Genomic DNA, 17,175 nt, shown 5'->3' with positions numbered 1-17,175 from the left:
TGTTCTTTATTTCTTCACCTTGATTCAAATTATAGTCAAGTATCCTTTCATTTCAGCCTTTAATCTGTGTCTGATAGCACAGGTCTCATACAGAACTGAAAGCTATCTTATCTTGACTTCATGTTTTGTGGAGAAGAATTATAAAAGGTAAATGGAGTTTATTAATCCTGTTTATTTTGGATGAAATATGTTATCAAAAGCCAAAAAAATATGAAGGCTTTTTAAGGAAAACCCTTTCTTGGGAGACATTCTTCAAATAATTTTCAGCAACATTGAAAAGTAGCTCAAAATAAAAGTATTCTTTTGCTAGGAGAATTCATAATTAATAAGAGTTTCATCTGGCTTAATTTTTTCTCATTTATAAAAGCTTATAATTCTTTCCTAGCTTCAATAAGAATACATAGTAGCCAGGTTCTGTTTGGGGGGAAAAAAAATCACCTTTAAAAAATATAAATCCTTACCTGGTTTTGCCTTTTTATTTCTCCTTTATGATAGAAATGCCTGCAAAAACATTATAAAATAGGAGAAAAAAAGCAGAACACAGTCCAACAACTAGTAAAGCTCTTTAAAATGTGTTACTGAATTTAATTAAGCTTATCACTTTAAATTCAATAGCTTTGCATTTGCGTGCAAAGGCTCCCATTTTCTAAAATAGAAAGGAAAACTAATGCTAACAGAGGCTTTCTAAGGTACCACAACACTTCATGAATGAAAAGAGAAAGTAATTCCTGCTGACTTCTGTGCTCTGCCATCTAGAGGTTAGAGATCATAGGATACAACCTTTAGAAAAAATAAGTATGTTTATGATAATGATTTTTATGATACAGTGTATAAGAAATGTCTATGATAGAGTATATAAAGGGCTCTCTATTCTAAGATCTCAAAACCTTGAAGACGGGTTTTCAGGCAAATGGCTTGCTGTATCTACTATTTCATTTGGCTGGTCTTCCCCTTGAGAATATCCCTGTAACCACAAACTTTTATTACCTCCATATGTTACCTCCACATATCATTTGTAATAGCAAATGTTCTGTATTTCTAAGTTAGCTGAGTCTCTCCACTGAAGTTCTGTGTGGATTGTTGGAAACCCTATAGAGTAGGCGCTGTATAAAGGTCAATCATATCCCATGAGGACAAATGCAGTGTGAGTAATCTCATTCTTTCCTTTTATTCTGTGTACCTTGATTTTCTTTCTTTAGCAAATCCTGTTCTTTTCTTTTTTTAAAAAAAATAATTTTTTAACTTTTTGTGGGCACATAAGAATATATATATATATATATGGGGTACATGAGATGTTTTGATATAGGCATATGGTGTGAAATAATCACACTGTGGAGAATGGAGTATCTATCTTCTCAAGCATGTATGTTTTGTCTTACAGATAATCCAGCTACATCAGTTATAGTGATGTGACAGTCATGTATTTTGAAATACAGCATTTCCCATTATTATATCCGTGTGGGTATTTGGTATACTTGATTTAAGCATTGAGATTAAGCAGGAGAAGGAATGAGCAAGGGTGTTGATAATCAGGCTTCATCCATGATATTTTGGCAAGCCCAAAGAGAGACCTGCCGTTGGCTTCCTTGTTCTACCAGACAAAGTATTTAATATTCTCTTGCCGAGTTCAGCCTTTGTAGTCCTACTTTTCAGCAAATTATGGCAAGTTCCTTTACGCTTTAGAAGGGAGCAGGTGGAAGAGGTAAAATGACTATAATTCAGTGTTTCTCTCTTTACTTTCACATTTGTATATTTTGGGCTACAGTCCTAAAGTGTCTTTGCTGCTTCCTTTTATCGCACCTTTATCTGTCTTACCAAAGTCTTTTAAGCCCTGTCATGTGCTTCTGCTAGCTGTGCTGCTTCTAGTGAGCTCAGAGATACTAGGAAGGTACAAGTACCTATCTTAGAACTAGAAAAGCAGTCTCTAGTGGTCCATAGACATTAGTCACATGGCATTTTATAGCTCCCCTCTGGAGTTCCTTGAATCAGAAATGCAGCCTTTATTGATCACTGTGGTTTGCCTAATGTTCTACTCATGGCTGCATATGAAGAAAAATAGTCTTAGCTTAGTGAGTTCAGCATCTAGTGGGCATGGTGGCAAGAGGTTAACATGTGAAGGGAGGAGGAAGCACAGGAGCACCCAGGAGGGCCACAGACTGGGGACACCCGTGGGACATGACTGCAGCACCAGATGAGGATGCTGGATGAAGGTTTTCCTAGGGAAGATGGTGTCTGAGCCAAATCCTGAATAGGAAGGTGTTGCCATTTGAATCTGGGGTGATGGGGTATGTGGTGGTATGTGTTCCAGGTAATAGGCAGCATGAACAAAAGCTGAAAGGCTTGGTCTTTTTAGGAACAAGCAAATCCCAGAACTTGCTTTCTCTGTAGTTGATCATTAGGGCTTTGCCAAAGAAAGTACCTGAGAGAAAAAATATGTGCACGCATGTGTGTGTCTGTGTGTGTGTGTGTGTGTATGTGTGTGTGTGCTGTGGGTGTGTGTGTGTGTGTGTATTGCAGCCACATTTAACAAGCACTTAACAGAAAAGATGAGCGTGAAATGAGGTTTTATGTAAAGCACAGTCTTAAAGATTTCAGGCGAACATGTTGACATGAAGTGCAAGGAATCATTCTGTTGTGATAAAGAGCTTATTTGGATTTGGGATTCAGTTCATTGCAATAACATGAAACTTATTGTTATGATAGCAAAAGGATTTATTACTGTTTAACTAGAGTTGTTTAATACTGCAGAACTTAGGCCCAGGATTTTATTCAGACATCTAAAGAATTAAAGAGATCACCATGAAGCGAGCAATAGAAAGTACTAGAGTGCTTAGTCACTTGAAAATGGTGAATTACCCTATGTATTGCTCGAGGCCTGTAAGTGCTCAAGGAGAAAGAGAAAGATTACGGAAGCTGATGCAGGAAAGAAGGTAGATGTTCACCAAAGGTTGTGATGAAGTTAATAAGTAAGGACATATTGAAATCAGGAGCCTCAGGACTAGTCAAGTTTTGTTTGTTTGTTTGTTTGAAACCAGTTCTCTCTGTTGCCCAAGCTGGAGTGCAGTGGCATGAGCATAGCTTACTACAACCTCCCGAGCTCAAGCAATCCTCCTGCCTTGGCCTCCTGAATAGCTGGGACTATAGGCACACACAGACACAACTGGCTAACTTTCAAAACATTTGTAGAAATAGGGTCTTGCCTGGGGTGTTCTAGAACTGCTGGCCTCAAGTGATCCTCCCACCTCAGCCTCCCAAAGTGTTGGGATTACAGGTGTGACCCACCCCACAATGCACAAAGCATTTTTAGTGCTATGCTTTGTATCTATTTCTCTGCCTTTTCTGACCACCCTTCATGGGGAAGGAAAGAAACACAATATATAAGCATGAATGAGATCCGAGTAACCCTGGATATTTGCACATAGATTCAACTCACCCTAGTTTATTGCAGTTTCAGAACATTTCATTTTATTCCTACAATGATCAGGTAAGGAGGATAAGGCAAAGGATAAGAGAGAACTATGGCACAAAGAATTTAAGGGACCAAAGAATTGTTAAATGGCAGAACTAAGACTACAAACCTGGTCTTTGGACTCCTAGTAGAGTGCTCTTTGCTGCCACACCATACTGCATTCCTTTACTAGGATTTATTTTTAAATGCTAAAAACTCAGCACTTGTTCCTCCTTTGTGTGTCACTAATATATGCAGCTGCCATAGCACACTGTAGGGCTCAGCCCAGCATATTTAGAATAGAGTGCTAACATGGGAGCTAGTCATATTTTGGTTTCATAGCTAACCTTTTATTGAATATTGAAATTGTGACATTTAAAAATCTTTCTGCATCTCATTTTCTTTTTCCTTCTTGATCTGTGTTATGTCTTGGCACTATAAATGTGAATGGAATCATCTAGCTCCATTGTTCTAACAGGAATACATTTGGTGCCAGTTTCTTAGGAGAGCCATATGGTTTGCCCCCAAATTTGTGTTGTGTTTTCGCTAGTTTTGTGTGTCTCAGGAATTGTATTTAGGCCATTTTCTACATAATCCTATGTCAGACTTCATATAGGAACTTAATTTCCTCGCAGGTTATAGAAATATTAATTATGGATTGTATAAAAACAGTACCAGCTAATATTCATTAAGCACTAAGTGCTGGACCCTTGCATTTCATGTAGACCTTACCCGAATCTTTCGAGGTAGGGTGGATGGAGAAGCATGGGCATGTGGCTCTTACAGAGACAACGTGGGGCATGGCCAGGTTTTACACACAGGTCCTTTGGCTCTAGCCCACACACTTAACCACTATGCTATAGGGTGTATGCAGAGAATGGTCTAGAAAAAGGTCTCCATTGGTAGGACATAGCCAATTCTGTCAGTTGAAATCCTTGATTTCTCCTAAAATGAAGTTGGTTGTTCATTAAAATCCAAGTGACTGCTTTCATGCCAGATGTAGATCTTGCTCAAATAATGAGAACAAAGTAAGAGCTCCTTGGAGAAAATGTTCTTCAGAGGCTGGCAGATATTTCACTTTGTTTGAAGTCAGGCCCAGAATTCGTTGTGACATGCCTTGATACATATTAAATGTTAGGAGACCTGACAACTGTAGAAGTTCAAATATTCGTCATTAATTTCAGCTGTTTAATTTAGCTTCCGTGTCATGTGCAGAATTTGAAATCTTAAAAGAAAAATAATTAGAAGTGAAGTGAAAATGAGACTTTATTTCTGCAACTATAAATTTTCTTATACAGTAAGATCTGGAAACATATGAATTGTTTTAAAAGGTGTTATGTCAACTTACTTCGTATGTATTTAGCACCAGTTTTGTCTGAACTAAGGTAATAGTTTTTAAAAAAATCTATCCAAGATTCCCAATAGACCTCCTTTTCTTTTCACATTCATTCTTACATGCATCTATTCAAAAACTACTGAATGTCTTTTATTCCTTGCACTGGCTTAAGTACATTAAGGCCTTTTAATTACTAGTGCATTGCTGAGTTGGCAGGCTATCACAAGGAATGAAATCTAAATGGAGCCTGCCTATCTGAAATTCATAGCTTCTGCCCATATACTTAGCCTGACACCAGTTTTGGGAGAGATATAAACTAGATAGTAGGTGTGCATTTAAGTAGGTAAAACATTGAGATGGCTAAGGATGACAGTGGCGTCACATGTGGGTGCATTAGATCCAAAAGAAAGCAATAAAAGCATTTTGTCATTTTTGGAGAAGATCTAGAATGTGGTAGAGTAGCTGTCAGCCCCAAGAGAGACAATAATTTAGGCTTCTGGTGCTTGACTCTTAAAAAGTAGCTTAATCATGAATAGAAGAAAATGATCTGAAGATCAGATCCTCAGAGCCAGTGTTTCAACTCTGTTCCTCAGACATGCCTCAGAGGCCAATTCTACATTGCAGGTGGGAGGAAGGGCTGGAGGAAGGAGTCAATGAATGAAAACATTTTTTCCACTTTTAGTTTTTCTTAAATCTTCCTCTGCCACAATAGGAAATTAGTAGATACAGTCTAAAATTGATTAATCAAGAAATAACATGGTAAACATAATATTTTAAAAGTGGATATAAGAAGAAAATGTTAGAAACAGAAGAAAATGCTAACAAACAAACAAAAAACACTAGAATGGATTCCAGTTAAGAGCAACTCTAAGATTGGGGAAGGGAGGCAAGGCACTGCTGTTTTCCATGTACATATTACTTTTTTAACAGATAAAGTATTTTTTAAAAAGGGACTTATGCATTTGTGTTCTGTATGTGCTTTGCATCCTGGGCAGATGTCTGCTCACAGTTTTTAAGGAGACCATTCATTGGAAGGGAAGAATAAGCAGGATATTAGTGAAATTTCACATCAAATGATACAAGGGCTGAGGATTGAGAAGTCAAATTTCTGGCAGGGTGTTTCCCAATTAAATCATTTCTGCCTTTGGCCATTCATCTGGCATTCCCTAAATTATTTCAGGGACAGAAGCTGCCTCCAAATAAAAAGTAAAAAACGTAACTGTGCAAAAATTCTGAAAGAGTCTGTACTTAGGAGACAATTTCTCTGATAGTTTCTGTTTATCCTATAGTTATGTCAATTATAAATAAAAATTGCTCCCTAACTACTCTTTTTGATGTTTTCTTTTTAAAACAGGGAAATGCACATAAAATCATGGAGAAATGTACATTACCATTGACTGGAAAGCAGTGTGTCAACCGCATTATTACTGAAAAGGTAAAATGTATTTTTTCTCTTATTTGCTATCTATTAACCACGTTTTAAGTAAACATTTACAGAAATTGTTGTTACCTTCTAAGAGTGTATTACACCAGTAGTCCCAGGATTAATTTAGCCTGTGGGCAGAATGAATAGGAAAGCTCATCAACTTAATGTTTCTAAATGTAGAATTCTTTATGTGCAAGTCTTTGGAAACACAAGCAAAATTGAATCACTGACCTTGGTAACTTTGACAGTGTGCTATAATCAGAGAAAAGTTTTATTGATCTTTATATTTTGACTATTACAATGTCAGGCTGGATGATGATATATGCAAAGTTAAGAATATATTATTTCTACCTTTTCTAAATCACTAGTACAAATTTTTGGATTTTAAGAAATTCAGTGTAAGTTGGGTTTTTAATTGTTTCAGTGCAAATCATAGTATAGGCCCCACCGTAAGCCAAGAAATGGATTCTGTTTCTTGCATGCTTTCTGCTGTCTTTTATAGAGTGGGGTTTCAAAACACACAGTGACTCTCTAGATTCTTCTTACTAGCTGGAACGTGTTGGTCAGTAGTACAACTGAAAGCTGCTCAGACCAGAGAAGCATCACCAGCAGCTGCCTGTAGTCACCCTTCTGACTCAGATTTGAACCTAGTATGTTGGAATGACTTAATGCTTTTAAGTTAGCTGGGAGGGTGTGTTTTCTTGATTCAGTACCTTGAAGAAGCCATAAAACAGAATTATGTATATCAGGTTCTTTTAGTGCTGTTCCATTTGCCAAGAACAGTAGCATTAGTGTCTTGGCATTAATCTAACTCACTAACTTCACTGAGGTGTGACAGTGAGCACCCTAAAGCAGTCTTTGAAATGGGCTAGGAGGCTTATTATTTCCAGAAGCTACTTTTAAGGGAGGTTCTGTCCTGAATGATGCCTTCTGCAGGACTACTTATGTGGAATGCCATGAAGGTGACATATAAAGAACAAGATAAAAGGACAGAATATTTTATCCCACCATCTATTCTGAATCTTTACCATTTCTTGAATCCCCCCCGAAACTCTGAACAGGGCTTGTTGGAAAGAATCCATTACTTTGAAGATAAAAGCAAAGCAATCTTTTACCCTGTTGGTTGTTTGTTTATTTTTTTAAAAAGTGGTAGTCCTTCTAAAGATAATTCCAGAAACTTTCTTCCTGTGGGTCCTCTCCTCCTTCCATCAGCCCTCTCCTCACCTCCACGTGTACCCTGCCCTTGTTCTTACCAGTTCAGTTCTTCTATCTGCCATAGCTCCCACTTGATCCTCGGCCTCCCCAAATACTACCTGTCCTTTAAACCTAATGCAGTTTCCCTCTTCATCATGAAGAGGTTTTGTACCATCATAGCACACAACAATTTATTCTCATAGTGGCCCACTGTTCATTTTGGCACTCATAATCTAATGTATTCTTATGCTATAACTTATATTGGTATTTAACTTTACTATCATTTTAAAAACTTTTGAACCAGGTTGTTCCCAACAGTGTGTTACAGAAAGGAGGAAGGCAAAGACTCTGTCCTAAAGGACAACATGGAAGAAGGGTTAGACACCAAACATCCAGCCTTGCCAGCAGTCAGGGTAATTGACATGATAAAGGCCATATGGAGGCACACACCAGATGCTAATCTAGGGGCATAGAGAAAAACTGCCCAGCAGCGTGGGCAGAGGTATCAGGGAAAGCTTTTTGGTGTTATTAAATACAAGCTTTTAACATATCTTGCAAAGCATTTCATAGTATGTACCTTTCTCCTCTAGCCTATTTCTTTCTACTTTAACTTTCTCCCTACTTGAGCCATACTAAAATGCTGTGAACTACGTTCCGTTCTTCCCTGGACCATGTTCTTTTGAGACTTTGCACATCCTTTTTGTCTCTCTGGAACATTCTTCCCACCCCATCCATCTAGCTAATTTCTGCTCATCCTTTATATCTTGGCTATATATTTCTCTTGCTAGTCTTCCCAATCCCTCCCCAAATTTTCTGGGTGCTTCTCTGTATCTTTGCACTAATCCTAACTTAGCATAAACCACTATACTGAAATAAACTCTAATTTCTGCCTGTCTCACTCACCACTGTTTATCTAACACTTGGCACAGTGCCAACCCATACTCAGTGAATACTTGTGCTTTTTTTGCTGAAAAAACTGGATTGAATGGTGAGCCTCAAAAGATCAGTAGGAATTTCATAAGTTAGAAAACCAACAAGGACCTTCTGGAAAAAAAAGAAGAAAACATGCAGTCACAGAGGTGTGAAGAAAACATGGCTTGTCCTATAACCTGCAAGTTGAGCTGGTTGAAGCAAGGGCATGACTGGATTCTGAAGGCTGATGTGGAAAAGGCAGTGAGGGGTCAAATAATGGAGGGATTTCGATGTCTTGCTAAGAACTGTGGGTCTTATAAGGAAGGCGGTAAGGAAACCTTCAGTGATTTTTCACTTTTTTAAGGTTGGGGACACAATAAATTGGATTTGCATTAGGAAAAACACTGTAAGCTTTTATGTAAAGTGGGCAGAAAACAGATAAGGCAGAAGCCAGTTAAGAGGATCCATAGATCTAGGCAAAAAATCTCAAAATTCTAAACCATAGGACAGATGGAGAGATTTGAAAGAGATTTAGGAGATGGACTCGACCTAACTTGATGAATTGCACATTCTTGGTAAGACAGAGGAGATTCCTAAGTTTTCTGACTAGAGAGAATGTTTGACCTGTGCATCCTTTAGGAAGCCCAGGACTATAGGAGGAGAAGCAAGAGGATAATACAAGACATGAATAGGTTCAGTTTGGACAGCCTCACTGTGATATTCCTGGGAATACCCAGTCAGATACTGCAATAAACAATTGAAGATTTGGATCCAGAGCTCACAAGAGAAGTCAGTATTGGAATAAACTTGTGGGCGTCATTAACATATGGGGATAATTAGAGCCTTAATTATAGATGACATTGTATAGCTAGAATGAGTAAAGAGAAGGGCATCTACGTCTGGAACTTTTGGTACCTCAAGGAAAGGAAGGTTGCATGTCTATCGCTGTGCTCTGCATAGTAGGTGCTCAATAAATACTTGTTGAATGAGTAAAGAGAATGCAGTGCCATTAAGGGCAATGAAGCTCTCCAGCCCTCACTGACAATGGACTAGAATGCCATTATCAGATCTAGAGAAAATTCCTTTCAGTTGCCTTTTGAAAGAGAATTTGGAGGATGCTATGACCCTAATTTCCTAGTTTTGAACTGTGAGAATGAAATAATGAAAGATGCATTCCTCACCAGCACCTTACCTGTGATTCACTGTTACCCATAATGTAAGCTTTTGTCATGGGGATAAAGTAATTAACATTTATCTCTTAGACAAAATACTTGCAATATTCTGGATAGTTGAACAATTTATTGTGGCTTTTAGGTTTTAGTCTCCATTTTTGTCAAGTTTTTGTTTGCACCTTATATCACTAAATGGAAAGTTTCCTAAATATTTCAAAAGTAAGTTTCCTTTTTTAAATTAATAGATACTTGGCTTTCTAATATATCTAATTAGGATTTGATGAATGTGTTAATAAGGTTTTTTTAAAAGCAATAAGTCAATTTGTGATAGATTTATTCTCCTTGATTACTGAAGCCTTAAATTTTGATACCACAGTTATCTTCTCTCTAAATCATTCCCATGCCTGTTCTTAATAACACAACCCAGATGCTCTTTTTTTCTTATTTGTTCTGTTTTTATAAATTGACAGTTGTTCAGAATGCAAGAAAAAGCAAATCTTATCAATAGTGCTCCAGACACATTTTCTGCAAAGAAAGTGTTCATTTTTTAAAAACTTCATTGTCATTTTGGAATGAAGCAAGCTAATGAGTATACAAACATTCCTAAATTATCCATTTATTTTTTTCCTCTTGAAACACACATTTCTGCCAGAAAACTTTTTTGGAACATAAAATGTACAAGCAAAAGAAAAGTTTACTGAAACATTTTGTCTTATATTTCAAACCTCTTTTCCAGTAATGTCAACCAGGTTATCTGTGAATTCATCAGACAAACCAAGAATGCAGTTATCACTGGTCCCAGCGATGTGTGTTTCTGGGGAAAAATATTAATCAACTAGAGTCAATAATCATTTCAGGGCTTTGATCTGGGGTCACATATAAGTGAGATGTTAAGCGACTAAGGAGTAAAAAGTAAAAAACTGCTTGTGTGCTGCCCCCACTGTCTCAGGGATGGTGCTCAGAGTATGTTTTCTTATATTTGTCCTGTATCACAATCTTGGGAAGTACATTTTTATTATATATGTCTACAGATGCAAAGACAGGTTCACTAAAGGTTGCATAACTGTTGTGCAGCAGAGTGGAATTCTCATGGAGCTCAAAAGCTGGGGTTCTTTTCTCTACGTGTTGCTGTGTCTTGATATTACCCTCCTAGTTAGCGTATTCAAAAGTGGCAATTCAAGGTTTGACTTCCAAGCTAGTTGAAAAATCAGTTGGGTGCGGTGACTCATGCCTGTAATCCTTGCACTTTGGGAGGCTGAGGCAGGCAGGTGGATTACCTAAGATCAGGAATTTGAGACCAGCCTGACCAACATGGTAAAACCTCATCTCTACTAAAAATACGTGTGGTAGGGCATGCCTGTAATCCCAGCCACTCGGGAGGCTGAGGCTTGAGAATCACTTGAACCCAGGAGGTGGAGGTTGCAGTGAGCAGAGATCTGGCCATTGAACTCCAGCCTGGGCGACAGAGTGAGACTGTCTAAATAAATAAATAAATAAATAAATAAATAAATAAGTAAATAAATAAATAAATAAATAAATAAAAATTCTAAGCCTGCAAACAGAGTGAGACTGTCTAAATAAATAAATAAATAAATAAATAAATAAATAAATAAATAAATAAATAAATAAATAAATAAAAATTCTAAGCCTGCAAACAATAGTTGAATTTAGGTTAACTCTAGAGGAGAGGAAAGCTCTGGGATGCATAACATTTTAGTCTGAGAAAGAGGAAACCGTGAGAACTGCAAGAGGGAACAGTACTTAATGTGCTGGAGGGTAACTGTAGCATGGAGTTAAAGCCATAGGAGAAGCAGTTTTAGCTCTTACGGTTTGAACTTCCCTTCAGTAAACAATCTGCCTTGAAATAAGTGAGCCTCCTGCCACTGCAAGTATCTAAGCAGACCCATTGACTATCTGAGAAGAATGTTTTGAAGAATTCTTGGGCGGAAGGTTCTATAAAGTCATTAGGTCATTTCCACTCGAGTTATAGTTCTAAGTGTGAAAGCATGTGTTCTAAATCAGATTCAACAGGCGGGGTCTATCTGCTGAGGTCAAGCCATATCAATTGGCACTACCAACACCTGGTGTTACGGACCAGAATGATGTAATATTTCAGGTGAGATTGGCTTTCTGGTGCTTGCCCTAAATATAAGCATCTTCATTTGATTTACATAGCAAAGGGAGATCCCCATGCTCTCTTTCGGAGACTGTATGTTTTCACAGGATTTGAGAATAATTTTAACAGTTACTTGCATGTCCTTCAGGACCAGGATAGCTATCCTCTTATAATTACTCTTAGACACTTCAAAGCACCTTCTTCTGTTTCCTGTAATTCTTTACCCAACAGCATTTATAAACTTTTTTCCTATCATTCATGTGCTTTCACCTTCCAAAAATTCCCTTTCTCTCTCCCTCTTTCTTCATTCCTTTCTTTGTTCAAATCATTATTAATCACGAATTGACCTTTGACCAAAAGTGTTAGACTTAACAAAAGGGAGGTAGTTTTTAAAAACTGGTTACAATAGGAACAAATGCCATCCATGGTCAACACTCATTTATTTTCTGGCATCAACACTGTTCCACAAGTAATTGCTGATTAGGGAGTTGGCATTTATTCTCACCAAAATATCATAGTTACAGTTGACATTTTTCCACTGCTGATTTTTCTTTTGTCCTGGGTCGTATTTTTTTCCTTTTTTTTTTTTTTTTTTGAGACAGAGTCTTGCTTTGTCACCCAGGCTGGAAGTGCAGTGGCGTGATCTTGGCTTACTGCAAGGTACATCTCCCGGGTTCATGCCATTCTCCTACCTCAACCTCCCAAGTAGCTGGGGCTACAGGCGCCTGCCACCATGCTCTGCTAATTTTTTTTTTTGGATTTTTAGTAGAGACGGGGTTTCACCATATTAGCCAGGATGGTCTCGATCTCCTGACCTTGTGATCCGCCCGCCTCAGCCTCCCAAAGTGCTGGGATTACAGGCGTGAGCCACCGTACCTGGCCTTGTCTTTCCTTTATATAACTTGTGAGGTTATTTCTGTTTTGTGCCATATAATAATTATTGTGATGGAAATTGTCATTGTCCTTTTTCTTCCCACTCTGACAGGCTGTGTTTGATGTGGACAAGAAAAAAGGGCTGACTCTGATTGAGCTCTGGGAAGGCCTGACAGTAGATGACATACAGAAGAGTACCGGGTGTGATTTTGCAGTAAGTATTTCTGTGAACAAATCCAGCCACTTGTATTATATTATAGTCTTGATTAATGGGTGTTTACAGGACATGAACCATTAATTTGTGATCATTTTTGGAGTTGACCTTTGCAGTGAACAGGAGTAGAAGGAAGGGTGCCTCTAGATGAGAGCAGGTGGGAACAGAGCTGTCCTCTGACTCACGGGCCAAGGTTTGGCTTAGGACTCAGAAGCAGGAGGGGGACCCACTACCAGGAGCTGCTAGAAACAAGGTTGAGCTTGAGCTCTAAGTTACTTTATGTTTTGAAGGCCCTTGTATTCCTCTGTTCTTTGGTTATATGGCAGCTGTGGTTGAACTTGATTAACTGAAAAATGTGAGCCACATATGGAGAAATTATACTTCCTTATTTTTAAACCCATCTATGACTTATGACTTTCTCTAAATTCTATGCCATATTTCATCTGTTGAAAATATTAAAATGTTGGGCCTCTGACATCGCCAGGTTAATCATCACAAAACAGACATGCCCTGTGTTTGAAGATAAGTACATAAAACACTCAGACTTACAAAGCAGATAAATATGTCAGGGGAGTATCGATTTAAGAAACCTCCAAATCCCTTTTTAAAATAGAATATTACTGAAATATAAATAATTGCTCTTTAATATAAGTGCTTATTCATAAATCAATCACCTAGCTAATGGCATTGAAAGCATGGCTCAGTCTGTTTGAAGTTAACCAAAAGTAAAACTAAAATGTCTCTGAAGAAATGAAGGAAAGTGTATTAGTCCATTCTCACAGAGCTAATAAAGACAACCTAAGACTGGGTAGTTTATAGAGAAAAAGAGGTTTAATGGACTTACAGGTCCACATGGCTGGGGAGGCCTCATAATCATGGCAGAAGGTGAAGGAGGAGCAAAGGCACATCTTACGTGGCAGCAAGCAAGAGAGTGTGTGCAGGGAAACTGCCTTTTATAAAACCGTCAGATCAAAGACTTATTCACTATCACAAGAACAGCATTGGAAAAATCCACCCCCTGATTCAATTACCTCCCACCAGGTCCTTCCCGTGACACATGGGTATTATGGGAGCTCCAAATCAAGATGAGATTTGGGTGGGGACATGACCAAACCATATCAGAAAGGGATATTATTCTCATACCTATTTAAGAACCAAGCTAATTAAAATGAAATATATTTATAATGAGAAGAAAATATGTTAATGTTACAGCTACACATCTTGGAGAAACTAATTTAACAAAAGTTATTTCATAAGTCATACATATATTTTATGTATGTCTTTCCTGTGTACTACATGCCTTGCTTGTACCTATCAGTGCATAACACATTTTTTTTTTTTTTTTTGAGACAGAGTCTTGCTCTGTTGCCCAGGCTGGAGTGCAGTGGCGTGATCTCGGCTCACTGCAAGCTCCACCTCCCGAGTTCATGCCATTCTCCTGCCTCAGCCTCCCCAGCACCTGGGACTACAGGTGCATGCCACCATGCCCAGCTAATTTTTCGTATTTTTAGTAGAGATGGGGTTTCACCATGTTCTCGATCTCCTGACCTTGTGATCCACCCGCCTTGGCCTCCCAAAGTGCTGGGATTACAGGTGTGAGCCACTGCGCCCGGCCTACACATTTCTTTAAAAACAATTTGTGTTTCATAGTTCATTATCCATATAATAACTGTTCCTGGTACTCTACCAAGGTCCTTGTCTATTAACCTTTTTTGAATGTCCCTTTGGAAAAACAAGTCTCCCAGTAATACCTTGCATGCAAAGCACATCTTTAATTAACTTTTCAGTAACCTCAAGGGGAGGGATGTGCTTACACTTTAACTATTTAGGATTTCTTACTCCAGTGAGAAAAGCAAACAATCTGTAATCAGCTATTCTTTATTTTTTTTCTATGTGGAAGAATTAACCTTTTCATCAGATAACATTTTCAAGATCCACAGAATGTTCAGTTTTTTAGCAAAAGAGAATGTACAAAGGAAGACCCTGGTTATATAGTTCTTTTTTTATTCATATATGTAAATAAGGAATGAAAATATGGGTTTTTACTGTTCTTGCTTTGTTTTTCCAATAAAAGGTGCTGTTCCAATGAAAAGTATCTCTGTAGACCCTCTCTATTTCAGTGCCATCTCTTCTTTTCACAAGGATATGTAATCTTGTTTTCTCCAAATTAGGATGGTGGGATGCAATGTTAATTTGTATGTCAGTGTTATCCTGAGAATGAAAAGGTATGGTATCAATGGAACCATCCAGAGGACTAGTTTTTGAGCATCTCACAATCAATGGCATCTCTTTAGACTCTGACAGATGAAATCACATATAAGAGGTTGTTTCTCTGTAAGGCTAGAGCTGGAGTGCCCTAATTAATAAAATATTCTACTTAATACCTGGATTATCAATAAGGATACATTTAATTACAAAAGTACATCGAAGATAGTATTTCTTTTTTGATAATTCAGAAGACATTCCATGTCCTAATTCAGAAAATATTCCCTGCGGTTATCACTGCATAGCTAGCATTGTACTCCATATGTGACTATGTACTAGTTGCTAAAGTTCTATTTGAGAAAAGTCCCTAGAACTCAGCCTTCAACTGGCAGTGAACATTCTAGAAGGGAATGATTGGCCAGTGTTGCCACATAAAGAAAAAAAGGTAAAGTCCTAGTGCAAAACAATTTTAAAATATGTTGGTAAAAGTCCTGTATCCCTAAGGATGTGGATAAGTGAATGGGCAAAAGCTACATAATGTGGATATTAGCTGGTTGGGAAAATACTGGGAATTCCAAAGTAAAAGACTAAATGTGACAGCATCAGATAATAGGATGTGACAAAATTTTGGTTGTAGGATATCAAAAAAAGAATGATAATGAAGTATTTGGGCACTGTTAAAAAAATAATTACTAAGACTTTTTCATATATATCATAGTGTTATTAGCCATAATAAAAAAATGGAAAAAATATGATTTCTATCACATGAAACAGCTTCTGTTTCTTTTTTTTAATTATACTTTAAGTACTAGGGTATATGTGCACAATGTGCAGGTTTGTTACATATGTATACATGTGCCATGTTGGTGTGCTGCATCCATTAACTTGTCATTTACATTAGGTATATCTCCTAATGCTGTCCTTCCCCCCTCCCCCCTCCCCACAATAGGCCCCAGTGTGTGATGTTCCCCTTCCTGTGTCCAAGTGATCTCATTGTTCAGTTCCCACCAATGAGTGAGAACATGTGGTGTTTGGTTTTCTGTTCTTGTGATAGTTTGCTGAGAATGATGGTTTCCAGCTGCATCCATGTCCCTACAAAGGACATGAACTCATCCTTTTTTATGGCTGCATAGTATTCCATGGCATATATGTGCCACATTTTCTTAATCCAGTCTGTCACTGATGGACATTTGGGTTGATTCCAAGTCTTTGTTATTGTGAATAGTGCTGCAATAAACATACGTGTGCATGTCTCTTTATAGCAGCATGATTTATAAGCCTTTGGGTATATACCCAGTAATGGGATGACTGGGTCAAATGATATTTCTAGTTCTAGATCCTTGAGGAATCGCTACACTGTTTTCCACAATGGTTGAACTAGTTTACAGTCCCACCAACAGTGTAAAAGTGTTCCTATTTCTCCACATCCTCTCCAGTACCTGCTGTTTCCTCATTTTTTAATGATTGCCATTCTAACTGGTGTGAGATGGTATCTCATTGTAGTTTTGATTTGCATTTTCTCTGATGGCGAGTGATGAGCATTTTTTCATGTGTCTGTTGGCTGCATAAATGTCTTCTTTTAAGAAGTGTCTGTTCATATCCTTTGCCCACTTGTTGATGGGGTGGTTTGTTTTTTTCTTGTAAATTTGTTTGAGTTCTTTGTGGGTTCTGGATATTAGCCCTTTGTCAGATGAGTAGATTGCAACAATTTTCTCCCATTCCGTGGGTTGCCTTTTCACTCTGATGGTAGTTTCTTTTGCTGTGCAGAAGCTCTTTAATTAGATCCCGTTTGTCAATTTTGGCTTTTGTTGCCATTGTTTTGGTGTTTTAGACATGAAGTCCTTGCCCCATGCCTATGTCCTGAATGGTATTCCCTAGGTTTTCTTCTAGGGTTTTTATGGTTTTAGGTCTAACATTTAAGTCTCTAATACATCTTGAATTAATTTTCGTATAAGAAATAAGGAAAGGATCCAGTTTCGGATTTTACTTGTGGCTAGCCAATTTTCCCAGCACCATTTATTAAATAGGGAATCCTTTCCCCATTTCTTGTTTTCTTCGGGTTTGTCAAAGATCAGATGGCTGTAGATGTGTGGTATTATTTCTGAGGGCTCTGTTCTGTTCCATTGGTCTATATCTCTGTTTTGGACCAGTACCATGCTGTTTTGGTTACTGTAGCCTTGTAGTATAGTTTGAAGTCAGGTAGCATGATGCCTCCAGCTTTGTTCTTTTGGCTTAAGATCAGATGGTGGTAGATATGTGGTATTATTTCTGAGGGCTCT

General features: G+C 37.9%; 1 protein-coding gene across 2 annotated transcripts in view; it reads left to right on the top strand.

Moving 5' to 3' along the window:
• OXCT1 (3-oxoacid CoA transferase 1) overlaps positions 1 to 17,175 on the top strand; it is a 138,387-nt gene that overhangs the window by 109,783 nt on the left and 11,429 nt on the right. For both annotated transcript variants that reach the window (XM_011954462.1, XM_011954461.1), the window contains 2 exons: positions 6,139 to 6,219; positions 12,590 to 12,691. In XM_011954462.1, coding sequence (XP_011809852.1) covers positions 6,139 to 6,219; positions 12,590 to 12,691 — 183 coding nt within the window. The remainder of the gene's footprint in view (positions 1 to 6,138; positions 6,220 to 12,589; positions 12,692 to 17,175) is intronic.

The sequence above is a fragment of the Colobus angolensis genome, unplaced genomic scaffold (assembly GCF_000951035.1).
Source record: "Colobus angolensis palliatus isolate OR3802 unplaced genomic scaffold, Cang.pa_1.0 Scaffold383, whole genome shotgun sequence".
Classification (NCBI taxonomy): domain Eukaryota; kingdom Metazoa; phylum Chordata; class Mammalia; order Primates; family Cercopithecidae; genus Colobus; species Colobus angolensis.
The sequence above is the reverse complement of the archived record's forward strand: the minus strand, read 5'-3'. Positions and strand labels throughout refer to the sequence as shown.